Here is a 26,751-nt window from a genome sequence, read left to right on the forward strand (position 1 = left end):
GACCAAGCTAGTTAGGGCAGGGGTCTAGGTGTGCAGTGGTGCGTTTACTCTTTCCCGGACCTTAGACCTGACCCCTTCCTCCATGCTCACCCTATGCAAGAGGTGTCTCAGAAGGGTGATTTGGTAACCTCCTATCATCATACAGTCTCTGCTAAGCCCAGAAAGGTTAAGCCACTTTCCCAATGACACAAAACAAGTAGGTAGTGGAACTAAGATTTGAAACCCAGGCAGCCTGGCTGCACTGTCTGGACTCATCACCATGCACCGTGGCCACAGGGGTGACAGGAGACCGATTGCCAGTGGACCCCTCCTACCCTCTCAGAGCCTGTACCTATGCCAGAAGTCCTCCTGGAGCCAGCTTAAGGTCCAAGCCTCCCTGGCCTAATCGTCCTGGCTGATCTGATTTTGGCTGTGTACTGCCCTATCCACTATCAACCCTAGCCTGAACAGGGCTAGGTGACTTTGTCTTCCATGACCCCCAACCCTCCTAATGGGAAGGCCCAGGAGTGTAATCTCCAAAATATTTCCAGAATCTGATTCCCCACCCCCTGCCCAAGCCTCATCCTGGTCCTTCCTTTGCTCTCATCTAACTATCACCAGCAGCCTCCTCTTCATTCTCTCTGCTGTGCACCCCACCCGTGTCTGTGGCCTGTATGTAGCTACAGGGATCTATTAACATTTGTCTAATCTGGGGTTTCCTCTACCGCAGGCCACACTTTGCTGCACCTCATTTACTCCAGGTAAAAGTCCATGTTCTCACCACAACCCCCAAGGCCATATGTGAACTTACCTGTTTCCCCTCCAATCTTTTTTTTTTCCCAAAGAAACTGACTTTTATTTGAAAGGACACTACTTTTCCCCACACCTATCTTCTAAAAGCTTTATATTATACAACAGCCTGCATAACCATTGCCAATACCAAAATTTCTAACAGCAAATTACACAAATTGCTCTAGTTAATAAATAAGGGTTGTCCTTCACTGAATAAGGGAATATTCAAACCAATAAGTTTAACACAAAAAATCACACTTTCTAAGTTTGTAAGGTTTAACACATGTATTTAAAATACAACATGTCACGGAGGAGTCCACAAGATTTTCATCTCTAAAAACAAAGACTTAATTTTAGGGTTCAAAAATTCCATTCTTCAAAAGAAATGACCAAGTGTTTTCTTCTATAATAGGTTCAACTTCTCTACTCTCAACTATTTGACTGTTCCATGCCACCCCAAACTTGACATGACTGAACTATGTGTGTTACTATCATACCCAAAACAAAGTTTAAAAAGCAAACTTTGTCATAAATGCAGATCTCTATGTCTAATGTCCCTCCAATCTTAAGTCCTTCCACTCTCCACTCCAGCCATACACATCTTCTTCCTCACCCCAGGACCTTTGAACTGGCTATTCTTTCTGCCTGGAATGATCTTCCCCCAGACACTTCATGGTTCCCTCCCTCCCCTTTTATGATGTTACTTATTAGTCCCTGTAGCTGTATGATATTATTCGTGAATTGCAAAAAGAAATATTGGATTATGTTTGTAAACTGATCTTTTCCTCTGGGCATATTAGATTATATTGGATTCATAGGTTTACTTGATTAAGTAATTATATAAACCTCTTGTGCCAATAGGGCAGATAAAAGGCATGGCAAAGGACAGAGTTAAGGGTTTTTGATGTTGGAGTTTGATGCTGAAGCCTTAAGCTGGAGCCCTAGGAAGAGAAGAATCCTGAACCCAGAGAGAAGCAAGACCCAGGAAGGGAGGAATGCAGGAAGCCTGAACGCTTGCAGCCATCAGCAGCCATCTTGCTCCAACATGTGAAAATAAACTTTGGTGAGGGAAGTTAACTTACGCTTTATGACCTGTTATCTGCAAACTCCTATCCCAAATAAATACCCTTTATAAAAACCAACCAGTTTCTGGTATTTTGCATCAGCACCCCTTTGGCTAATATAGTGCCCTTTCAGTGAGACCTCTTCTACCCTCCCTACCTAAAACTGCACCCCTGCCACCGCCACCCACCTTCCCTTCCCTGCTTTAGTTTTCTCCACAGCAACCCTACTCCCCTCCAACAGCCTAGATGCTGTGGCCTTTGCAGGGACTGTTCCTTCTGCCCGAACACCCCACCCACATGGCTTCCTGGTTAGCTGCTCCTCACCCATCCAACCTCTGTGCAAACACTGCCTCTTTAGAGAGCCCACTCCACCTGGGTCCTCCCAATTTCATTTTCATTCAGTCTTTATAGCATTTACCACAGTCTGAAATTATCTTGTTTATTAGTTTACTAGTTCATCGTCTACTCAAGCAGATATGAGCACCATAGGGGCAGGGATTTTGTGAGCCATGGTCACTGCTGTATCCAGGCTGGGCACCAGGCTAGCTAGGCAAAGGGCATGTGGGGTTCTTCCCCCAACTAACAACCTTTGGTCTGTTCTGAGGTTGTTTTACTGAATGTAAAGATTCAAGCTGAGGGTGGCAGGGGGTTGGGGACTGATGGGGACCTTAGGCACAGGTCCTAGGGGTCTCTGGGTGGAGGTGGCATAAACCAGGCACTCTAGACAGGCATTGATACCCCCAGGTCAGTCTCTGGGCATGGGCGGTGAGGCTGGGTTGAGTCCATGCATGGTGAGTCTCTCTTCCTGTCTTTTATCATCTGTCCTGTGACACTGTCTCTTATGGACTGGGGTCCAAATGTCCAGAAGGTTCAAGCTTGGTATCCAGTGTTGGAGGTGCAGAGCCTTGTGCCACGATCACAGCTATGTCAGGCCTTCCACAGACGATGGTGAAGGCTCGGGACTCCTCAGGTCCAGGGAGCTAGGCCGCCCCAGGCAAACAAGTGGGAGAACATGGGATTGAGGTGGGGTGGTGGTGTCAGGAAACAGAGAGAGATGTGGGGAGACAGGGAAGCAAATATGAGAGGCAGAGAGACATTCATGGAGGTCAAGATACAGGAGAATATAAGGAGATATGGGGAGACAGATGTGGGGGGCAGAAGAGATGTGGGAGCAGACAGATGAGGAGAGACGGGGACATAGACATGGGGACCCGAAAAGATGTAGAAGAAGAGAGACATGGGGAATGGGGAGGTGGGGGGCAGAAAGACAAAGATGAATGTGGGAGAGTTAGGAAGAGATTGAGAGACAGGAGAATGAATGAGTGGGAGACAGGGATTGAGAGAAGGGAGAAAAAGAACTGTCAGCCCAAGGGCCCTGCAGACTCCACGACAAGCCCCAGGTCTGAGTCTGAGCTCTGTCCCTGCTCCACCCTCTGCCCTCTTTGGGCCCCAGGATGGCCCAAGCCTCAGTCTCAGACAAGGCTCCCAGGTGCAGCCAGACTTCAGCAGCTACCTGGAATTTGAACCCAAGGCTGCCAGATCTGCTAGCCTTGAGGAAAGACCAGAAATTATTTTTAGAGCAGGTGTTCTTAACAAGAAGTCCATAAGCTTGGATTGAAATTCAAAAAAAACATTCTTGTGGGTACATGTTGGTGTGGGTGTGATTATTTATTAAATAGTATACAGTATAGTATAGACTTAGTAAGAGGTCCATGCTATTCACCTGACTGGCAAAGGGGTCCGTGGAACAAAAAAGATTAAGAACCCATTTTAAAGCATTGCTGAGGCCAAACAACTCACATCTGTGGGCCACGTCCAACCCACTGGCTGTCAGTTCAAGACAATTCACCTTCAGAGGTACTACAGGGGCTCCTTTCTGACCCCTCCAACCCCAACATTCTTGTCCAGACAGAGCCCTGAGAACCACAGGTGCTGGACTGAGGCCTCAAGTTTGAGGTGCTTTTAGGAGATACCAGGGATTGAACCCAGCACCTCGTACCCAGCACCTGAGAGGCAGGTGCTCAACCACTGGGCTACATCTGCACCACAAGCTTGAGGACTGAATCAAGGCAAAGTCCTGGTCAAAGTTTGATTTTTAAAGAAATGACACACCTCATCTCTTTCTCTGAAAACAAAACAAAACAAAACACACAAACCAAACACACATAAACCAAATTACCAACAATAAAATACAGGGGCAAAAAGGCCTTACATAGGGCCTGGGAGGCTCTAATACAGAGGCTGCAACCTCAAGCCCTACATGGGCCAGGGGAGGAACATAAATCCACAAGGAGTGGCCTAGGTGGGGACTTGGTGAACAGGAGAGCAAAAGCGTCCTCTGGAGCTAGACACCTAAGCTTAACTTCCAGCTCTGCCAATGACTGGCTGCCGGAGTTTGGGTGAGTTACTGAATCTTTCTGTCCCTTGGTTTCTTCATCTGAAAAAATGGGGACAATAAAAGTATGGAGGTCATAGTTTTCACTGCTATTAACTCTGTGCCAGGGAAACAATAAAGAGTCCTTGAATATTAGTATTAAGTAAAGGCAGCAGCCACAACTCAGCTGCCCCCAAATGTCCCCTGCCATTGCCAGACTGACCTTAAAATATATACCTATCTGAAATCTGGAAATATGGGTGGAATGCTCTCATGTTCAAATATTGAACCCAAGTTTAAAGACACACATGCACACTGTGTGGCCCCCGTGGCCCCACACTCACCAGGCCTGGCAGGCTGCAGCGCAACCGCGCTAGCAGGCCCTCCCAGTGCAGCTGCCACACTAGCTCTTCCAGAGCCCGGAGCTGCGCCTGGTGCCGCTCGTGGCGCCGCTGCAGTCTCCATACCCGCCGCTGCAGCACACCCAGCATTGCACCGAGTCCCAGGCAGTCCTGAGGGGTGGAAGCCTCAGAATGCCGCCCTGAGGAAGTAAGGGGAAGGAGCACTGTGGCGGCAGCTTCAGGACCCCCAGGTGGGGGCCCCAGCACCACCAGATGCACTGAGCCAGAAGCTGGGATGGAGGAGTCCGGGGTCTGGGGCGCAGACTCCTGCAGAGGTGGAGCCACTGGCTTCTCCACGCTTCGGCATTGCTTCAGCACCTGGAAGACAAGGCATAGGCTGTGGTGGGACATTAGGACCGGACTCCAAGGGGAATTTCCTCAGGAGCAGAGAGTTGGAGGCTGTAGCAGTTTGATATGGTTATGAATTCTAAAAATAGACATTGGCTGATGTTTGTAATCTGTTCTGTACCTGGGTGTGGTTAAGTTATGATTAGGGCTTTGACTGGGCCACGTCATTAGGGCATTGAGTCCCCACTGGTCAAGGCACAGCAAAGGACAGAGTTGTAGGGTTTTTGATGTTGGAGTTTTGATGTTGGAGTTTGATGCTGAAGTCTTAAGCTGGAGCCCCAGGAAGTAAGTTCACAGAGGAAAGAGAAGCAAGCCCAAGGAAGAGGAACCCTGAGCCCAGGAAGAAGCAAGCCCTGGGAAGAGAGGAACCCTGAACCCAGAGAGAAGCAAGGCCCTGGAAGAGAGGAACCCAGGAAGACTGAACCCTCACAGATGTCAGCAGCCCTCTTGCTCCAACACATGGAAATAGACTTTGGTGAAAGAAGTAACTTATGCTTTATGGCCTGGTATCTGCAAGCTATTACCCCAAATAAATACCCTTTATAAAAACCAACCAATTTCTGGAATTTTGCATCAGCACCCCTTTGCCTGACTAATACAGGGGCCCAAATTCCAAGGGTGTCTTCCCTCAGGTAAGGCCCGATCCCAGGGAAGAGCTCCCTAGGAGGGGAGGGTTGAGGGTCTTACTCCAGAAGGACCTACCCACGTGAAAAGGCTGGGGGTCAGACTCTAGCAGTGGGACGTCTCAGCACTCACCTTGGTGGGTGGAGCCTGGGAGAAGATGGAGGGCACAGCGTCAGGCCGCAGGTAACGCACACCCCAGCGCCATTGGAAGCTGGCAGGCGTGAAGTGTTCACTGCACAGGTGCTGGTGGCAGCTGGGCACCCAATGCTCTCGGCCCATGTGTCGCAGCCAGGCCTGCAGTCGGGGGCCGTTCTTCAGCGGGAACCTGCAGGGGTGGGGGTGGGGTCATCGAGTCAGCTCACTCAGGTTCAGCACCCCCTCCCTGAGGACATCTATACAAGGAGGGGTCCCTGGGCTCCAAGCCTGTGCCTCCCATGGGCCAGGAACTGACCCATCTTGCATCCAGGTGCTCCCTACCTCATACCCACATCCCATTCTTCTGCTCTGCCTTCGAAACACCCAGTACCAGCCCACCCCTACTGCCCCTCCTAGTCAGCTTCCATCCTTTCCCATCTGGGCTTTTGCAGCAGCTACCTTTGGGTCTCCCTGATCACCTTCACCCCACCACTACCAATCTGCGCCCTGACACATGCTGAGGGAGCAGTTTACTAAGTCAGAAAAGTCAAGAAAGTAGGGAATCCTACAATCAAGTGAAAAAATTTCTTCCATAACATATAATATTGAGGGAAGGGGGTTATAGATTAAGAAAGGCTTAAGAAACATCACCTGAATATAAGATGTGGATTTGTTTGCAATAAACCGAGGCAGGATAGAATAGGGACCTAAGGAAGAGGGGCAGAAAATCTAATAAATTTCCACATAACCACCACCCAGTAGAAAAAACTGCAGCAGCATCCTGCTGGACTCACATAGGCAGGTTATCAGAAGGCAGCTTGTACCTGCTGATGTGCACAATAAGTTACAGCTTATGCCTGCTGATGTGGTGGGAATGCAGTTTATATCATTCACCCATCAGCTGTAGAAACATCAGCAGCGTGTGCCCACTGACAGCATAAACAAGTCATGAGAAGACAGTCGGCACTGTCCACCCAGCAGAAAGCCAGAACAAAATAGGATATTCCCACACTACCACCCTGTTTTCATAAGCCCTTCATGGGAGCAATAGCCAGGAGCCAATCACCACCAGACAGTAATGTTTAACCCCTAAAAGAATCAAATCACCCAAGAGAGCTTCCCTGGAGTTTTGTAAACCACTTTCCTCCATAAAACAGTGGACCCCAGGGCAGAGCTTTGCATTTTCTTCCTGGAAAATGCCCACCTCACATTCTAAAAGCATATTTCTGCTGATGATATAACTAGAAAATGACCTTGAATAAAAGGTTCAACTCGGACCAGCAGAATATCCCTGTCTATATATAATAACAAGAGTTAAAAATGCTTTTTGACCTAAATTAAGGGGGAAATGGAAAGGACAAATGAGTTTATATGGCTATGAGTCTCTAAAAAGAGTCTGGAGGTTATCAGAAGGATTGCCCTTATGCATACCTGAGCAGAGTCCCAGAGACAGATAAAGTAGATACAATCCCAGGTATTGGTTCTTCTGAGGGCTATAGAGACCCACAGGTTTTATGGTCATGGCAGATGGAGTTCAGTGCCATGTCAGTTGGCCCTTCTCTGGAGTTGGTGTTTCTGGGTGATGGAACTGGACTCAGATGTGATCTCTTTTCACAAGCCTTTCCTGTTACTTTACCAGAATTGTAGTTGGTGCTGGGGTTTAATATACACCCAGGGGATCTGAATTTCTGGACTGACCATATGATAGCCAGGCCTGAGCCTCAACAGACTTTAGCTCCGACACTCTGGTTTATTGGACTTACCCCACTCGGCTAACATGGAGTTGAAGAAGGTCAACCACCACACCATGGAGCCAAGAGTGCCTACAACTGAAAGCAGGAGGATTGCATCCAGCATCCATGTGGAATCTAAGCCCCCTCTTGACATAGATGTGGAGTGGACACAACCAATCCAAGGTCCACAGGATGGAGGAATAGAATATGGATTAGAATGGACTTACTGATATTCTATTCATGAACTATTGTGATTAGTAATCGAAGAAAATGTGGCATTGGTGTGGAGAAAGTGGCCATGGTGGCTGCTGGGTGTGGAGAATGGGAGGAAGAGATGAGATGTGGAGGTGTTTCGGGACTTGGAGTTGTCCTGGGTGGTGCTGCAGGGACAATTACCGGACACTGTATGTCCTCCCATGGCCCACTGGATGGAACATGGGAGAGTGTGGGCTATGATGTGGACCACCGTCCGTGAGGTGCAGTGATGCTCAGTGATGTATTCACCAAATGCAATGAATGTCTCCGATGATGGAGGAGAATGTTGCTATGGGGGGAGAAGTGGTGTGGGGGGGGTGGGGGGTATATGGGGACCTCATATTTTTTTAATGTAATATTAAAAAAATGAATAAAGACCAAAAAAAAAGAAAAAAGAAAATAAATGTGCAACAAAAAAAAAAGCATATTTCTGTTTTCTTGATTTACTTTCCAATAAATTCCTTGCTTGCCTGTCTAATTTATGGCTCATTTTTGAATTCTTTCTTGCGACAAAGCCAAGAACCTAGACACCACCTCCAAAAACAAAACCATTCTCTAAGAAGACATTTTAAACATAATTGGAAGAAAACAGAACATGGATTTTACATGATTTTAAGGAATTAATTTTGCTGGATATGATAATTACATTGGTTTATGCTTCTAAAATAGAGGCAGCTGTTAGATATTCTGAAACACTTATGGGTAAAAGACATAATGTCTAGGATTTACTTTAAAATACTCTAGGACCAAAAAAAATTATAAGTGTGTGCGTGGTGGTAGTGGTAGATGAAATGAGATTGGCAAAATGTTCCTAACTGGTGAAATTGAGGGACAGGTACATGAGAATTCATTACACAATTCTATTTTTTGTCTGTGTCCAGTTGAAAACACCAATTAAAAAATGAACGAGAAGAGGATATGACTCAAGTAGTTTGGTGCCTGCTTACCACATGGGAGGTCCTGGGTTCAGTTCCCAGTGCCTCCTAAAGAAGAGGAGCAAGACAGCAAGCTGACATGACGATCCGTTGTGGCAAGCTGACACAATAAGATGATGCAACCAGATGTCACAACGAGCTAATGCAACGAGACAAAACAAGGAAACACAATGAGAGGCACAAAAAGCAGGGAGCGGATGTGGCTCAAGTAATTGGTTGCCTCCACCCCACATGGGAGGTCCCAGGTTTGGTTCCCAGTGCCTTTTAAAAACAAGTCGAGCAGACACAGAGCCCATAACGAACAGATACAGAAAGCAGACAGCAAGCACAAACAATGGGGGGGGGGGGGGAGTGGGAAATAAACCTTTAAAAAAAAATGAACGGGAGCAGATGTAGCTCAATGGTTGAGGACCTGCTTTTCATGTATGAGGTCCTGGGTTTGATCTCCAGTACTTCCTAAAAAAGAGAGAATGAGGGAACTTCTGGGAAGACAGTGAACTAGAAAGACACAAGACTCTCTTCTCTCCCAGAAAAACAGCTAGAGGACAGGCAGAAACGGCCTGCAAAACAATCTTCTAGGGTTTGGGATGCCAGGCTGGACACTGCGCAGAAGACAGTGGGGCAAAGGAAAAGAATCGCAACAGCAAACTGTGCGTTAAAATCGGCAGCAGTAAATGCCAGCATCCTCCCCCACCCTATAGACACTCAGGCCTCAGGAATTCCCAGGCCTTTGGTGGCAGCTACAGAAAAGGGGGCCTCAGGGATCTACCTCCCCAGGAAACCAGAGAGAGGGACATAGCCTTAGGCTGACTCAGCTTCTGACCATCAAATTTGGTCTCCTCTGTCCCATGTAGCCCTTCCTGGCCTTCCTGGCCTGGCAAACATACCATTGTTTGCCCTGGGAGTTGGCAAGGAACCAAAGAGATGTGGTCTTCCCTTTTTTTTTTTTTTTTTTTTAAATTTTATTCATTTTGTAAAAATATTACATTCAAAAAATATGAGGTCCCATTCAACCCCACCTCCCCCACCCCATCACTCCCCCCACAGCAACACTCATTCCCATCATCATGACACATCCATTGCATTTGGTAAGTACATCTCTGGGCATCTCTGCACCTCATGGTCAATGGTCCACATCACAGCCCATACTCTCCCACGTTCCATCCAGTGGGCCCTGGGAGGGTTTACAATGTCCAGTGATTGCCCCTGAAGCACCATCCAGGGCAACTCCAAGTCCCAAAAATGCCTCCACATCTCATCTCTTCCTCCCATTCCCCATACCCATCAGCCACCATGACCTCTTTTCCCACACCAATGCCACCTTTTCTCTGTGGACCTTGGATTGGTTGCGTCTGTTGCACCTCTATGTCAAGAGGAGGCTCAGATTCCACATGGATATTAGATGCAATCCTCCTACTTTCAGTTGTAGGCACTCTAGGCTCCATGGTGTGGTGGTTGTCCTTCTTCAACTCCATCTTAGCTGAGTGGGGTGAGTCCAATAAATCAGAGTGTAGGAGCTGAGAGCTGTGGTCCTCTCAATCTCCCTCTCTACTGACCGGGAGTGGTTGCTGAGGACACAGAGGGAAGTGAAATTATTCCCTACCTGGGAAAAGGGAGAGGGCTGTGGGAAGCAGACTTGGCCTAGTGGATAGGGCATCTGTCTACCACACGGGAGGTCCGCGGTTCAAACCCTAGGCCTCCTTGACCCGTGTGGAGCTGGCCCACGCGCAGTGCTGATATGCGCAAGGAGTGCCCTGCCACGCAGGAGTGCCCCCCACTCCTTAGGTGCACACCGTAAGGAGAGCCGCCCAGTGCAAAAGAAAGTGCAGCCTGCCCAAGAATGGCACCGCACACACGGAAAGCTGACACAACAAGATGACACAACAAAAAGAAACACAGATTCCCATGCCACTGACAACAAAAGAAGTGGACAAAAACAAGAACATGCAGCAAATGGAGACAGAGAACAGACAACTGGGGAGGGGGGAGAAATAAATAAAATAAATCTTAAAAAAAAAAAAAAAAGGGAGAGGGCTGTGAGCAAAGGTTGGAGAACTGCCTCTGAGAAAGTATGAATTATGAGGCTCATAACCTCCAGGCAGGATCCTCTACCACTCTGACTGGGTATCTGTTGCAGCAAACACACTCCACCAGACTTTGAACTGAGAAGCTGCCAAAGAGTGCCATCTTCTGGCTGACCAAGGAAGTTTGCGTGAGGAAATTAAAAGTAAATAAATAAGAGGCTTTTGTGGCCTTTACAGCCTCCTTCCCCAAGGCCCTAGGAAGCTGGTCTGAAATCCATTACTGGGTCCAGGGCCCAGATTCCAATAACTAACAGTGACAGTCCTCAAGACCCAGATCAGGTTAAACTAAGACTCAAAGAACAGCAGTTGCACACAACCTCCTACCACTAAATCATTACAGAAGAGGGAAATTAAGCATCTGCGTAAACTCATCATCCCAATCAGATGCTGAGACATCAGCCAAAAACTACAAGCCATACTAAGAAAATGGAAGAAATGGACCAAGCAAAGGAATATATCCAAGCTCCAGAAGACATACAGGATTTGAGACAACTAATCACTGAGATGCACACAAATTTCCCAAATCAAATTAGTGACTTGAAAGACAAATGGCTAAAGAGAAAAGATACATCAGGAAGATACTGAGTGAACACAAAGAAGAATTTGAAAACCTGAATAACATAGCCCATAGGAATAAGACATGACAGGCAGGATAAAAAACACATGAGAGGCATACAACAGAAGGCTCAAAATGATAGAAGAAAGAATAAGTGATACAGAAGACAGGATAGCAGATATTGAAGAGAGAAAAGAACAGAGAAAAGTATGGAAAAAACTGAGCAGGGGTTCAGGAAGTTGAATGATAACATGAAATACAACAATATACATGTTATGGGAGTTCCAGAATAAGAAAAGGGGAAAGGGATAGAAAAAGTATTTGAGGAAATAATGACTGAAAATTTCCCAACTGTCATGAAAGAAATAAACTTAACATGCCCAAGAAGCACAGCATACTACAATCAGAATAAATGCAAACAGACCTACTCCAAGACACATACTACTCAGAATGTCAAAGATAAAGAGAAAATTCTGAGAGCAGCAAGGGAGAAGCAAACATCACATACAAGTGATGCCCAGTAAGAATTAGTGCAGATTTCTCATCAGAAACCATGGAGGCAAGAACACAGTGGTATGATACAATTAGGATACTGAAAGAGAAAAACTGCCAGCCAAGAACTCTTTATCCAGCAAAATTGTCCTTCAAATATGAAGGTGAATTTAAAATATTCACAAATGAACAGAAACTAATAGAGTTCATAAAAAAGAATCCACCTTTGCAGGATATATTAAAGGGAGACTTACAGGCTGAAAGAACAAGACAGGAGAAAGAGGCCTGGAGGAGAGTATAGAAGAAAGAATAGCATAAAATCAAAAGAATATAAGACAGATGAAAATAAGATATGAAAACCAAAGAATAAAATGGTGTAAGTAAATAATGCATTTACAGTTATATCAATGAATGTGAATGGATTAAACTCCCTAATCAAAAGATATAGGCTGACAGAATGGATAAAAAACCATGAGCCATCCATATGCTGCTTACAAGAGGCTCACCTATCACCCAGGGATATAAACCAGATGAAAGGCTGCAAAAAGATACTCCAATCAAACAGTAACCAAAAAAGAGTAGGGGTAGATATACTAATATCAGACAAAACAGACTTTAAATGCAAAAAAGTTATGAGATAGGGGCCATTATATATTAAAAAAAGGGACAACCACCAGGAAGAAATAAGTCATAAACATCTATGCACCTAACCAGGGAGCCCCAAAATACATGAGGCAAATTCTGGCAAAACTGAAGGGAGAAAAAGACATCTCTACAATAATGGTTGGAGACTTTAACACCATCACATCACTAGATATAACAACTAGACAGAAGATCAATAATGAGAACTTGAACAATATGATAAATGAGCTAGATCTGACAAGACATATGCAGGATGCTGCACCCAAACTCAGCAGGTTATACATTCTTCTCAAGTGCTCACGGATCTTTCTCCAGGATAGACCACATGTTAGGTTACAAGGCAGGTCTCAATAATATAAAAAGATTGAAATTATACAAAGCACCTTCTCAGATCATAATGGAATGAAACTGGAAATCAGTAATAGATGGAAAAAAGGTAAAATCACAAATGTTTGGAGAATGAACAGCATACTCCTAAATCATCAGTGGGTCAAAAAAGAAATTGTGAGATAGGTATACATACTAAGACAAATGAAAATAAGAACACAACATATCAAAACTTATGGGATATGGAGTGAAGGCAGTACTGAGAGGGAAGTCTGTAGCCCTAAACACCAATATTGAAAAAGAAGAAAAAGCTAAAATCAAAGATCTAACTGAACAATTTGAGAAACTAGAAAAAGAACGGCAAACCATTCCCAAAGCAAGCAGAAGGAAAGAATAAATATTAGAGCAGAAATAATGAAATTGAGGGAAAAAATAGAGAAAATTAACAAAATCAAAAGCTGGTTGGGAAGCGGACATGGCTCAACTGATAAGAGTGTCCATCTACCATATGGAAGATTCCAGGGTTCGATCACCAGGGCCTCCAGACCCATGTGGTAAGCTGGCCCATGTGCAGTGTTGCAACACACAAGGAGTGCCGTGCCACGCAGGGGCGCCCCCGCATAGAGGTGCCCCACGTGCAAGGTGAGCGCCCCACAAAGAGAGCTGCCCTGCATGAAAAAAGCACAGCTCACCCAGGAGTGGCACTGCACACATGGAGTGCTGATGCAGCAAGATGATGCAACAAAAAAGAGGTGCAGTTTCCCAATGCTGCCAGATAATACAAGAGGATACAGAAGAACACACAGTGAACAGACAGTGCAAACAAGGGGGGGGGGGGCGATAAATTAAATAAATCTCAAAGGAAAAAAGCTGCTGGTTCTTTGAGAAGATCAATAAAGCTGACAAACTCTTATATAGACAAAGAAAAAGAGAGAGAAGATGCTGTAGCAATTTGGTATTGTTTATGAATTACAAAAATAGATACTGGATTGTGTTTGTAAACTGGTTTGTTCCCCTGAGCATATAAGATTGTATTAAATTCAGAGGTTTCACTTTTACTTGATTAAATTATGATAAGGGCTTGATTTGGTCACCTCAGTAGGAAGGTGAGAAAAACGACATGGCAGAGCAAAGAGTTTAGAGTTTTTGATGCTGATCCTCAGGAAGTAACAGAAAACAGATACATAAGGAAAGAGAGAAGGTGCCATTAGACATGGCAGAGGTCCCAGGAAGAGAGACGAGCTATTTGCCTGATAGTCTACAGCTGGCCTTGCGGAGCAGCTGAGCCCGGAAAGAAACGAGCCCCAGAGAGAGAGACAAGCTTTATGCTAACCTACAGCTGAGAAAGGAAGGAGCTGGGACCACAGAGCATTAGGAGGAAGAGGAAGGCTGAAACCTTGCAGAGACTGGCAGCCTTCTTGCTTCAACACGTGGCAAGAGATTTTGGTGAGGGAAGCAACTTAATCTTTGTGGCCTTGTCTCTGTAAGCTTCTACCCCAAATAAATACACTTTATAAACTCCAACAGACTTCTGGTACTTTGTAACTTAATCTTTGTGGCCTTGTCTCTGTAAGCTTCTACCCCAAATAAATACACTTTATAAACTCCAACAGACTTCTGGTACTTTGTATCAGCACCCCTGTGGCTGACTAACATAGATGAAAATAAATAAAATCAGAAATGATGGGGGAAGTTACAACCAACCCCACAGAAATAAAAAGGATCATAAGAGGATAGTATGAGAAACTGTATGCCAACAACTTAGACAACCTAGAAGAAATAGACAAATTGCTAGAAATGCACAAACTATAAGGACGCTACAAGAAATATAAGAACTTAAATCAATCACATTTAAAGAGATTTAATCCATCATAAAAAATCTCCCTACAAAGAATATCCCAGGACCAGATGGCTTTACAGGTAAATTCTATCAAGCATTTAGAGAAGAATTAACACCAATCTTGTTTAAACTCTTCCAAAAAATTGAAGAGGAGGGAAAATTACCAACAAATTTAGGAAGCCAACATAACCCTGATACCAAAGCCAAATAACCAAGACACTACAAGAAAAGAAAATTATAGACCAATCTCTTTAATGAATGTAGATGCAAAAATGCTCAATAAAATACTTGCAAATAGAATCCAATAGCATATCATATCAAAAGACTTACACATGATGACCAAGTGGGATATATTCCTGGTATGCAAGAGTGGTTCAACATAAGAAAATCAACCAACATAATACACCACATTAACAAACTGAAGGTAACCACAATATCATCTCGATTGATGCAGAAAAGGCATCTGACAAAATCCAGTATCCTTTCCTGATAAAAATAGAAGGAAAATCCTCCATATGATAAAGGGCATATATGAAAAACCTACAGCCAATATTTTACTCAGTGAGAAGAGACTGAAAGCCTTCCCTCTAAGATCAGGAACAAGACAAGGATGCCCACTGTCACTATCGTTATTCGACATTGTGCTAGAAGTTCTAGCTAGAGAAATTAGACAAGAAAAAACTCTATTTGTGGATGACGTGATCCCATAATTAGAAAATTCTGAAATGTCTACAACAAAGCTACTTGAGCAAAGTGGCAGGATATAAGATCAACATGCAAAAATCAGTAATGTTTCTGTACACTAGTTTGAACAATCTGAGGGGGAAATCAGGAAAAAAAAATCCATTTACAATAGCAACAAAAAGATTCAAATGCCTAGGAATCAATTTAACCAAAGAAGTACAGTACCTATGTTCAGAAAACTATATAACAATGCTAAAACAAATCAATGAAGATCTAAACAAATGGAAAGGCATTCTGTGTTCATGGATTGGAAGAATAAATTACCATGAAGATGTCAATCCTACCCAAACTGATTAATAGATTCAATGCAATACCAATCAAAATTCCAACAGCCTACTTACAGAAATTGAGAAGGCAGCTATCAAATTTATTTGGAAGGGAAAGTGTACCCAAATGGCGAAAATTATTCTAAAAATGAAGAATGATTTGGGAAGAATTTCACTGCCTAATCTTGAAACACATTACAAAGTTACAGTGGTCACAATAGCATGGTATTGGCACAAAGATAGACACATTGTTCAGTGAAATAAAATTAAGAGTCCAGAAATAAACCCTCCCCTCTATGGCCAACTGGTTTTCAACAAACCTACCAAAGCCATGTTAAAGGGACAAAATAGTCTCTTCAACAAATGATGCTGGGAGAACTGGATATCCATAACCAAAAGAATGAAAGAGAACCTTTATCTCACTCCCTGTACAAGAATCAATTCAAAAATAGATCAAAGACCTAAATATAAAAACCAGGACCATAAAACTACCAGAAGAAAATGGAGGGAAACATCTTAAAAGACCTTCGGTAGGTGGTGGTTTCTTGGACCTTACATCCAAAGCACGAGCAACAAAAGAAAAAATATTAAATGGGACTTTGTCAAAATTAAACACTTGCACCTCAAAGGAATTTGTGGCAGCCAGCTCAGTGGGGAAAAATACCTGGAAATCACATATCTGATAAGGGTTTAGTATCCATGATATATAAAGAGATGCTACAACTCAACAATAAAAAGACAAATGACCCATTAAAAAACGGGCAGGGAGGCAGATGTGGCTCAAACAATTGAGCTCCCGCCTACCATACGGGAGGTCCAAGGTTAGGTTTCTGGTGCCTCCTAGAGAAGACGAGCAAGACAGCAAGCTGGTGTGATGGGCTGACACGGCGAGCTGACGCAACAAGATGATGCAACAAGATGGCACAAAGAGGAAACACAATGAGAGGCACAACAAAGCAGGGAGTGGAGGTGGCTCAAGCAACTGAGTGCCCTCTCTCCCACATGGGAGGTCCCAGGTTTGGTTCCTGGTGCCTCCTAAAGAAAAGACGAGCAAACACAGAGATCACACAGTGAATGAACACAGAGAGCAGACAGCGATCATAAGCAACGAGGGTGGTGGGAATAAGTAAAATAAAAATAAATCTTTAAAAATAGAATGGGCAAGGGAAGCAGATGTGCCTCAAGTGACTGGGCTCCCATCTACCATATGCGAGGTCCAGAGCTCAATTCCAAGGGCCTCCTAGTGAAGGCAAGTTGACCTGCGTAGGAGTGCTGGCCCGTGCAGCAAGCTGACCCAAGTGGAGAGCTGTCCAGCAAGATGACGCAACAAAGAGAGACACAGAGGGAAGACAATAAGAGACACAGCAGACCAGGGAGCTGATGTGGCACAAAGAGACCGAGAACCTCTCTTCTGCTCCAGAAGGTCCCAAGATCAGTTCCAGGTGCTGCCTAAGGAGAAGACAAGCAGACACAGAATGCATGGACACAAGAGAGCAGACAGGGAAACGGACTTGGCCCAGTGGTTAGGGCGTCCGTCTACCACATGGGAGGTTCGCGGTTCAAACCCTGGGCCTCCTTGACCCGTGTGGAGCTGGCCCATGCGCAGTGCTGATGCGCGCAAGGAGTGCCGCGCCACGCAGGGGTGCCTCCCACGTAGGGGAGCCCCACGCACAAGGCATGCGCCCCGTAAGGAGAGCCACCCAGGGCGAAACAAAGTGCAGCCTGCCCAGGAATGGCGCCACCCACACTTCCCCTGCTGCTGATGACAACAGAAGCGGACAAAGAAACAAGACACAGCAAATAGACACAGAGAACAGACAACCGGGGGAGGGGGGGGAGTTAAATAAACAAATAAATCTTAAAAAAAAAAAAAAAGAGAGAGCAGACAGTGAGGGGGGAGGGGGAGAAATAAATAAATCTTAAAAAAAAAAAAGGGCAAAAGACTTAAATAGCCATTTATCCAAAGAAGAAATACAAATTGTAACGCAAAAAAAACACATGAAAAATCAGTAGCAATTAGGGAAATGCAAATCAAAACTACAATGAGCTATCATTTCACACCTATTAGAATGGCCACTGTTAAAAAGATAGAGAACTACAGATGTTGGAGAGGATGTGGAGAGACAGGGAGACTTATTCACTGCTGGTGTGAATGTAGAATAGTACAGCCACTTTGGAGGACTGTTTGGTAGTTTCTAAAGAAGTTCAATATAGATTTGCCACATGACCCAGCAATGGAGCAGTGACATGAACAGAGACACCTGCCTGCCAATGTCCACAGCGGCATTATTCAAGACTGCCAAATGATGGAAACAATCCAGGTGTTCATCAACTGATGAATGGATAAACAAACTGGTTATCATATTTTTATTCATATGATATTTATTCATATGATGGAATATTATGCAGTTGTAAGAAGAAATGACGTAGTGAAGCATACGACAACATGGATGAACTTGGAAGACATGTTGAGTGAAGCAAGTCAGACACAAAAGGACAAATATATGATTGTGCTACTATGAACTAAATATATTGTGTAATCTCATGGAGTTAATAACTTGAATATGGGTCACGAGAAAATAGAATGAGCTTAAAGAGAGTGGAAAGCTGAGGGTTAATTTGATAAAAAAGGATGTGCGTTAATCTTTGCAAATGAATAGAAAAGGTGAAAGTGTAACATAATGTTTTTAAGTAGTAGTGCTATTATATGGGTATGACAGTGGTTGAAAGGCAAACTTTAAGGTCATGTATATCACTAAAAGGAAAGCTAAAAAATGTAACATGGGAACATACATCGTAGTTACACCGCATATGAAATACGAATATGGGCAAAATTGCATAAGATCATTTTTCTTTGAAACTGAACTAATATATGTTAATACTATAAGAAATTAATATCAGACCAAAAAACCCATTATGCTAAGTGAAAGAAAGCAAACACAAAGTATTACATATTGTATGATTCCATTTATACAAAACGTAAATATAATTCAATTTATAAAGATGAAATTAGATTAGTGATTATGTAGGGCTGGGAAAAGTGTTCTAAGGGATGTGGAGTTTTTCTTTTTGGAGTAAAGAAATTGTTTCAAAATAGTGGTGATGAATGCACAACACAGTGATGAGCTGAAGAATTTTTTATCTGTTTTTTATTTTTATTATTGAAATAATGAAAATGCTCTAATAATGATTGAAGTAATAAATGCACAACTATGTGGTTATACGAAATACCACTGCCTGTATACTTTGGATGAACTGCGTGCCTCTCTAATGTGCATAAATAAAATAGATTTTTTTAAAATGGACAAAATAAAAGTTTTCCAGCAGAGAGGGTGGGGATTAATCTGATTAGGCACCCTCTAAAGGTGCCCCACTGCTCCTGTGTCTTGGTGCCACTTGTCCCTAATATGTGTTCTAGCCTTCTTGTACAGTAATACAAGTCTCTACTCAAGGCTGCTTGCAATGAAGACCTCATTTCCCAGCCCCATTTGCAGGCAGGGGTGGCCACATGATTCAGTTCTGGCCAGTTTGTCCTTTGTCCAGAAACTGTGAGACAATAAATGTTTGTTGTTTAAAGCCAATGCATTTTGGGATATTTTATTATGCAGCCTGACACAACTAATACAGTCAGTCATCCACATCCCACCTCACTATGTTTTCCATACCTCTGTCATTATTCACTTAATATTTTTCTAAAAACTGACCAACTTTAAATATTTAACAAAGATACCTAAAAGGGAAACTATGAAACTGAAAATTGAAAGCCAGTATCAATTGCATACATAGACGTTAACCATAAAAACAAAAAGAATATCATTAAATGCTGTCTAGATACCTTTGCGTGCTAAGGGCCATGAGCCCAAGACCTGCTTGCGCTCTGTTCTTCCTGGAGTGGCTGCGCTCCCCACCCCCTCCCCAGCAGAGACTGCCAACTGTCTGCTCCATATCCATTCTCTTCTTTCTCCTCACTAACAAATCTCCAACTCTATTAGATACTATAACGTGCTCTGCTAAGACTGCTTCCCAGACTCCTCTGCAGGTGAGTGGGGTCATGTAACTAATTTCTGGCCAATGAATGCTTCAGTGTTGTGTGGGACTTCTGGGATGGTGCCTAAAATGGGAGAGGGCTCTTAAATGGAATTAGAGCAGCTCAAGGGGCAAAGGAGGCAAGGGAATACCAGAATACCACTTTGATTTGGTCTTGTTCTTATTTCCTTTTATTCCTCTGGGTGGCGACACTTATGATGGGCAATCTGTCTAGAAACCTATTTTAGGTGGACAGCCAGTGTTTCCCCTTTTATAGCCTATTTAGTCTTGCGGGTCATCTTATCCAGAGCATGGAGTGGCATAAACTGCTAGGAATTTTTCATTTCCTCCATACCTACAGAACCCAAAATTTCTTCAGGATAGTTAAATGTTCAGCTAAAAGAATAATTTCCCAGCCTCCTCTGCAGCTGGTAGTGACTGATGAAGAAGTTATCATTGTGTGGAATTCCTAGGAAGCCTTTGTAAAGGGGCCTCAGTTTGGAGTTAAACCCCTTTTGCTTTTCCTCCCTTCTCTTTTCATCCTGTCTGGGATGTGGACGTAATGGCTGGGATGCTGGCAGCCATCCTGGATGGAAGCCGCAGGCTAAAGATGGCGGAGCAGAAAGAGAAGAGCTACCACACTAGTGCTGGTCTGCCAACCTCTGTACTTGTTTTATATGAGAGAAAAATAAACACTATGGAAGTTTATATTACTGTTCAAAATATTTGCTGACCCTCATTACATGAAGATTATACTACACATCTACACCCAAGGGATGTGAGGCTTGTTAAAGACTTGTTTTGGCCAAAGGAATGTTAGTGAAAGTGACATGGGCCACTTCTGAATATAAAATTTACCAGGAGCCATTGGGGGGGTTCCCCCACTATCTCTTTTCTCCTTTCCATGAGACCAGCAATATCCCAAGTAGGGGTGACTCCTTCAACCTGGGTCCCCAATTAAGACACTGTTGAATAGGGCTGCAAAGGACATAGTGTGAGCAAGAAATAAACCTTTGCTGTAAGACAATGAGTTCAGGGACACTTTGGTACCGCAGCAGAATTTAACCAGAACTTAAGTCATTATTTCAGGATTTTGTTACAGTCTGTCAGATACAATTCCTAACTCACAGACACCCCACCCCCATCATTAGTGAAGACTATCACTTGTCCCTGAAAGGGCCTAAAACATAACTAATGAATGTTCCTTTTGTCTCTCAAGCTGTTTCCCTCAACATGTTTCACCTTGTTTCCTATCTGATATTCATGCTCTCCCCTGAATCACTGAGAAAGTTCCCCTCGCTAACTCGTAGCCGAGGAGCTTCTGAGAGATGACTCGGATGCACCCTAAGGTGGAAATGGGGCTGGCCTGTGTAAGGAACAGCCTGTGGTCAGTATGGCTGGAGTGCATGGAGAAGGGGGTGGGTGGGAGGCAGATGAGGCCATGGAGGGCATCAGGGCCCAGAGCATGAAGGACTTCATGGGTCAAGATCAAGAGCCTGGATTTCATTTTACAATCACTGGGAAGCCACTGACAAGATTTAAACTGTAAAGACGTGGACTGACTTAGGTTTTATAAAGTCATTTGGCTGCTGTGTTTGGCCATCATTCTCCTACTTATATGTAAAGCACACAGAACAGTGCCTGGCACATATAGTAAGTGCTCTCAAAGTAAATTATGATTGTTATTCTTGTAGGGGAGGCAGGAGTGGAAGCCTGGAGACAGTGAGCAGCTATCAGGTGTCTTGATAAGAGATGATGGTGGCCTGGGCCAGTGGAAGGGATGAGAGTGGTTGCATTTATAGCTATATCACCAAGGCATTAGGGACTTTGTTGTGGTTGTGGCAGGGCAGGGATGTGTTCTGTGAGTGGAGTCAAAGGATGGGTTAATTGACAAGATTGGGAGTAGAGGGGCTGAAGAAGAGAAAAGGATCATGGATGGCTCCCAGGTTATGTAATCAGTTCTTCAAAGTCTGACACTTCACCTGTCCACAAGCTCTGTTGGGGGATAAACCAGATTTGTCAGGGTCCTCTCTGCCCAGCAGGGGTTTGCTCACTCCAGGAGACACCCGAGAGTTGAATTAATGAAGGGTGCCAGAGTGATAGATTTTATTTTAAAAAGCTTAAAACCTCTCCTGTACTCCTCCTGCCCTGTCAGAGTCTCTCAAGAACAGCTGGAACATGGACTGCTGGATTTCCTGGGGAGCCCATCTGAAATGTAGTCATCCAGCAAATATTTATTGAGCACCCACTATGTGCCAGGCACTGTTTTAGGCACTGGGGACATAACAGGGAACAAGACAGACAAAAGTCCCTGCCTTCATGTGGAGATGATATTCTAGTGGGAGAGATAATAAATGTATCAAATATGCAATATATCAGATAGTGATAAGCATTAAAGGAAAAAAAAAGCAGGAAGCAGGTTGGAGGAATATGGGTGTAACTGGAGGAGAGTTATAACATATATAGGGTAGTAGTTACAGGAGGCCTCCCTGAGAAGGTGATGATATAAAGTGAAAAACTTTCTAGGCAGAGGGACCAGCACAGGCAAAGGCCCTGGGGCAGAGATGTGCACAGCACGCTAAAGAATATCAACCAGGCCAGTGAGACTGGAGCAGAGTGAGTAAATGGAAGAAGGGACAAGGTGAGCTCATTGAGTTATTGGGAAACCAGCTCCTGTAAGGCTTTGTAGGCCTGCTTTTGCCTGCCCCAGCCTGTCTTCTTGTCTTTTACAGAGGGAAGTGGGAGCCAGGAGAGAGTTCTGAGATGAGGATCAACTAAACTTGACTTAGGTGTTAGCAGATGCTCTCTAGCTGCACATAGGGAACAGACTGTCAAAGGTAGGGGTGGGAGCACAGAGACCAGCGAGGAGGCTACTAAAATAGACAAGCCAGGAGGTGATAACGGCCAAAACCAGGGTGGGGGCAAAAGAGGGGTTGGAAGTGCTCACATTCTGGACAGATTTTAAGTGGAGATCCAACAGGAGAGCCATGTGCTAGGGAAGTAGGAGACAAATGTGTCCTCATCTAATCAGCCTAATACCACCAGGGACAAACTTGTATCCACAAAGTCAGATTTACTGATCATGGCAATGAGGGAGACTGTACACCAGAGCTAATGCAGGAAGTATCACCAACAAGGGAAAAGATAAAGTTATTGGATTTGGGGGAAGGGTAAAATTTAGGTGAAAAGTAAACAAAGCAGTTGTTTGAATAAACTGGAAGCAAAGCAGAACTGTTGTGTAAAGGGATCAACATCAGGTCTGGATGGTGAAGTGGGCTCTCAGGGTCCTGTCTCATTGAAAGCAATAAAGTTAAGATAGATGTGCGATACTATGCCCAGAAGCTCCTTATCTGAAGCTTTGAACCTGGACTGTAAATTGAGGTTGCTTCTCTTGTGTCAAAAATTATATAAGTTCCTTCAGGCAAAAATGAGATGTTTCATTCTTCCTGATATAATTTCAAACAGCAAGGTTTGTGATAGTCTGATTTTAGAGAAAAAAGTTTCCCAGTGAGTAAGAAAGCAGTAGTCACTCAAAGAGTGGTGTCACTTTACAACTGCAGCATGCTCTGGAGAGAAATATTTTTTCCTTTTAAGTTTGCAGCTGACATTTTCCGTCTGTTATTCCAGCCAAGTAAATCGAGGGCAGACTTTGTAAAAAAAAATTTTTTTAAGTCCATGTTAATTTTTACTTTTTCAGGTGTGAGGAAAGAGAAGGGGTAAGGGTGATTCGAAGGTTTCTAACCTGAGCAACTGGAAGGAAGAAACAATAAGCAACAGTAAGCTATTAACTGAACTAAGGAGGGCTGTGGAAGAACTTCTGGGGGACAAGTTCAGTCGGAGCTGGCGAGTGGCAGGTGCCCCTAAAAGCCTGGACCAACCTCACTTTCCCTACAGAGTCTCACCCCGCTTCCGCTCTTTCGGTAGTATTACTTGTAGTTTATCGCCTTAACCCTGCTCTTTACGCATCTGCACCTTCGCATATGCGGTGTTTATTTGCAGCCGGGAACACCATGTCTTCACCTTGCTAACTCCTACTTTCTGACACCCTCACGCGGGACCAGGAGGCTGGCATACCAACCTTTCCTTTCGGCCCCGCCCCCGGCAGGCCCCGCCCCCGGCAGGCCCCGCCTCACGCTCGCACTCACTTATAGAAGCTCACTGGGCGATTGTCTGCGCCCAGTCGGCCCGCGGTGTTAGAACAGTTCGGGGCCCAGCAGGACTTGGGCATGGCGGTCCAGGCCCCGTCGAGTTGAGCCGGGTCACCGGTCGCACTTCGGTCTTCGCTGGGCGCCTCCGAACCCTACCCCGCCCGGACCTCTCCGCCTGCCTCACGTGACGACCGCGGGTGCCTCGTCACGTGTCGGAGGAGGAACGCCGCGCCTGCGTAGTACGCGCTCCGCCGCGTTACCACAGCTACGTTTCGTCACGTGGCGAATGGGGACCTGAAAGTTCCTCTGTGCAGAGCCCGCTCTTTGCCGCCGGGACCTTTAGCCCGGTGGCGTCACGGTGTTGCTGAGCCTGCGCCAACCACTTTTGACTAGCCTGTCAGTCTTTTGGCTCCACCCTGCGCTTACATCCGCGTGACTGGCACAGTGCGGGTGGTCGCCGTGGGTGGTCGCAAAAAGCGAGGTGAGGCGATTATGGCCTCCCCCTTGCAAAAGTTAAATCCTTTATGTTTCAGTGAATGACAGAAACTTAGAATGGACCCAAACCGCCACCACCCTTAATCGGAGCATCCAGTAAATCCAAATTTAGTCCCTCCCTACCCAAGTCGGTAGCCTTAGCTGTGGCCCCGCCTTGCCTGGGGCTCCGCTCCGCCTCTCGGCCCTTACTGGTCACAAGCGCCATGCAGCAGCCCTAAGATTGGCTAGACCGGCGGCTCGCCGTGTCCAATGGGCGCCGACGCCGGCTTTCCCGCGGCCGTTTGCTATTCAAGTGGCTCGTGGAGGTGGCGGTTGGGGCGCGTAACGGTCGCCCGGCCCGGCGTGACGATGGCGGCCTTGGGACTCTCAAACTACGCGCGGAACGACGCCGTCGAGAAGCTGCCATCCGTCATGTCGGGGGTTCCGGCGCGGAGGAGCCAGTCCTCCCCGCCCCCCGCACCCCCGCTCTGCCTCCGGAGGCGGACACGACTCACGGCGGCGCCCGAAGACACGGTGCAGAGCCGGGTGAGGAGCTGCCGGCCCTGCGCATCCCAGTTCCAGCTCCCCGGGCCCCGCGGGTCCCGCCCTCAGACCTTTGGCCCCGCCTACCAGCCCCCGGCTCCTCCACTCAGGCTTCCCCAGCCCCGCCTCTTCCCCTAAGTCCCGCCCCTTCGACCAAGGCTCCTCCCACTTTCCCGGCCCCTTCTCTCACGGGTGCTGCCCATCATTCCTAACTTCACCTCTTCACCCTTGGCCCCGCCCGCAGGGTTTTGGCGCAATCCCGGAGTTCCTTCCCGCCCCTCCTCTCAGAGTGCCTGTTTGGCTCTTCCCATCACCTAATCCCCTCGTCCTGTGGAATTGAGCTCCAGTCACCTTTAGAGCTCTTCCACTTTGGTTCACCCTGCTCTTGCTGGGTCTTTAAGGGGGTTCAGCTCAGAGCCCACCTGCTTCAACTCTCCCTCAGCTCTACCCAACTTCCTCAACCCCTGCCTTCTTCCTATTCCCTTACCGAGGTGGGATTCTTACTCCATATTGCCGCTCAAAACCATGGAGAGGATGCAAGTAGTATTTGTAAAAATCTCAGCACTGCTGGCTCCTTGGGGGAAGGAGTACAGAAGTTTCCTAAATCCTGAGATACAGAAACACACAAGGGGGCAATTTTAGAATTGGTAGAAGAATTTCCTTTGCACAGCAACACTTGTAGTCTGTTTTTATAAACAATAACCATACTGTTGTGTTTTAGGAAGATAGAATGAAATTGTGAATGTGACCTGCTTCGCACAGTGCATGGCATCAGAGAAAGGGTGGATAAATGGGAGCTGTTGATGGATCTTGTTTCTGCTCAGTGGCTCCCTGCTGTGTTGGAAACATGTTGCCCACTTCTACCTTCAAGGCCCTGGGCAAATGGCCTCCTGCCCACCTCTCTGACTGTAGCACCCCTGGCTTCCCTCCCACTGAGGTCCAGTCATACTGGCATGCTCTCTGTTTCCCTGAGGCTCTCAGCTCTCCCACCTCCTAGCCTATGTGTTTGCTGATCCTCTGCCTGGGCTTTTTCCTGCAGTCCACTTGTCTAGCTCCTTAGCCCTCTAGTCTCACCCAGAATATTCTTACCCCAAGAAACCTTCTTGAACCCCAGTCTGAAGCAAATGCCCACTGGAATCTCTCACCCAGGGCCCTGTTCTTCATAGTCCTTACCTTGGATATTCCTGAAGAGGCCTTGTGAGCTCTTAAAGTATGTATAAATGTAGGGGAATAACAGTATTTTCAGACAGGCAGTTTAGCAAAGTGGTGATGAGCACATGCCCTGGGCCCAGACTGCCTGGGCTTAAGCCTTAATTCTGTTCTTTCTAGCAAATTAGGAACTTTTCTGTGCCTTGATTTTCTCATCTGTAAAATGAAGATAAAAATATCAGTATTCCTTGTAGGGTACTTGTGAGGATTAAATGAGCCAATGCATCTTAAGTGCTTAGAGCAACTCCTGGTGCACTGCTAGCTATTACTGTTATTATTGTATATTTTGGTTAGCATGCTTTTTTCTTTTTCTTTAGGCAGCATAGTAGATATGCAAAAGACTTAGTCTGAAAACGATCAGTTATACTAATGCTCAGTAATGCTCATTGTCAGACAAAACAACATGAGTGCTGTTGCCTGGCTGCCTAGGTTAGAATCCTGGCTCTGCTCTTTCCCAGATGGGTAAACTTAGGTAAAGTTACTTAGCCCCTCTGGGCCTCCATTTCTTCCTCTGTAAGATGGGGATGATGATAGCAGTGACTATATTACAAACTTACTGTGAGAACTGTTAATAGTATTATAGGTATTTGAAGAGTGCCAGGCTTTTGATAAATGCTCAGTAAACATTACCTGTTAGTGTCCTATGTTTGCCTTTTAGTTATGATGCCATGGACTTGCTTAAGATTGTTTTACTCTAAATAATTAGATATTAGTCTACTCAAAATATAAAAATAGTGTAATTCTATTCATTCCTATATTG

General features: G+C 45.2%; 2 protein-coding genes across 8 annotated transcripts in view; one reads left to right on the plus strand and one right to left on the minus strand.

Annotated features, from left to right (window-relative positions):
* Positions 1-1,037: 1,037 nt before the first annotated feature.
* THAP8 (THAP domain containing 8) lies at positions 1,038-24,788 on the minus strand. Of its 7 annotated transcripts, XM_058279283.2 has the most exons (6): positions 23,763-23,979; positions 8,653-8,779; positions 6,369-6,424; positions 5,715-5,907; positions 4,554-4,928; positions 1,038-2,815 (listed from the first exon to the last, which is right to left on the minus strand). In XM_058279283.2, exons 4-6 carry the CDS (start codon positions 5,859-5,861, stop codon positions 2,675-2,677), a joined length of 663 nt encoding a protein of 220 aa, XP_058135266.1. In that variant the 5' UTR covers positions 5,862-5,907; positions 6,369-6,424; positions 8,653-8,779; positions 23,763-23,979; the 3' UTR covers positions 1,038-2,674. The 7 variants fall into 7 exon arrangements, with proteins under 7 accessions (XP_058135266.1, XP_058135269.1, XP_058135271.1 ...); XM_058279286.2 differs by lacking the exons at positions 8,653-8,779; positions 23,763-23,979 and adding an exon at positions 24,755-24,788; XM_058279288.2 differs by lacking the exons at positions 8,653-8,779; positions 23,763-23,979 and adding an exon at positions 24,419-24,501.
* Positions 24,547-26,751, plus strand: part of WDR62 (WD repeat domain 62) — a 53,884-nt gene continuing 51,679 nt past the window's right edge. Inside the window, exon 1 of the mRNA XM_058279279.2 lies at positions 24,547-24,785. Coding sequence (XP_058135262.1) covers positions 24,609-24,785 — 177 coding nt within the window. The 5' untranslated portion in view covers positions 24,547-24,608. The remainder of the gene's footprint in view (positions 24,786-26,751) is intronic.

The sequence above is a fragment of the Dasypus novemcinctus genome, chromosome 18 (assembly GCF_030445035.2).
Source record: "Dasypus novemcinctus isolate mDasNov1 chromosome 18, mDasNov1.1.hap2, whole genome shotgun sequence".
Classification (NCBI taxonomy): Eukaryota; Metazoa; Chordata; class Mammalia; order Cingulata; family Dasypodidae; genus Dasypus; species Dasypus novemcinctus.

Excerpts from the sequence above, each read along its gene's own strand:
- THAP8 (XM_004464885.5), bottom strand. The coding sequence starts at position 23,845 with ATGCCCAAGTCCTGCTGGGCCCCGAACTGTTCTAACACCGCGGGCCGA. Across the intron at positions 4,929-5,714 it reads CCCAGGCTCCACCCACCAAG|GTGCTGAAGCAATGCCGAAG; the intron begins GTGAGTGCTGAG and ends CTTGTCTTCCAG. Across the intron at positions 2,816-4,553 it reads GCTGCAGCCTGCCAGGCCTG|CTCCCTGGACCTGAGGAGTC; the intron begins GTGAGTGTGGGG and ends GGGGCGGCCTAG.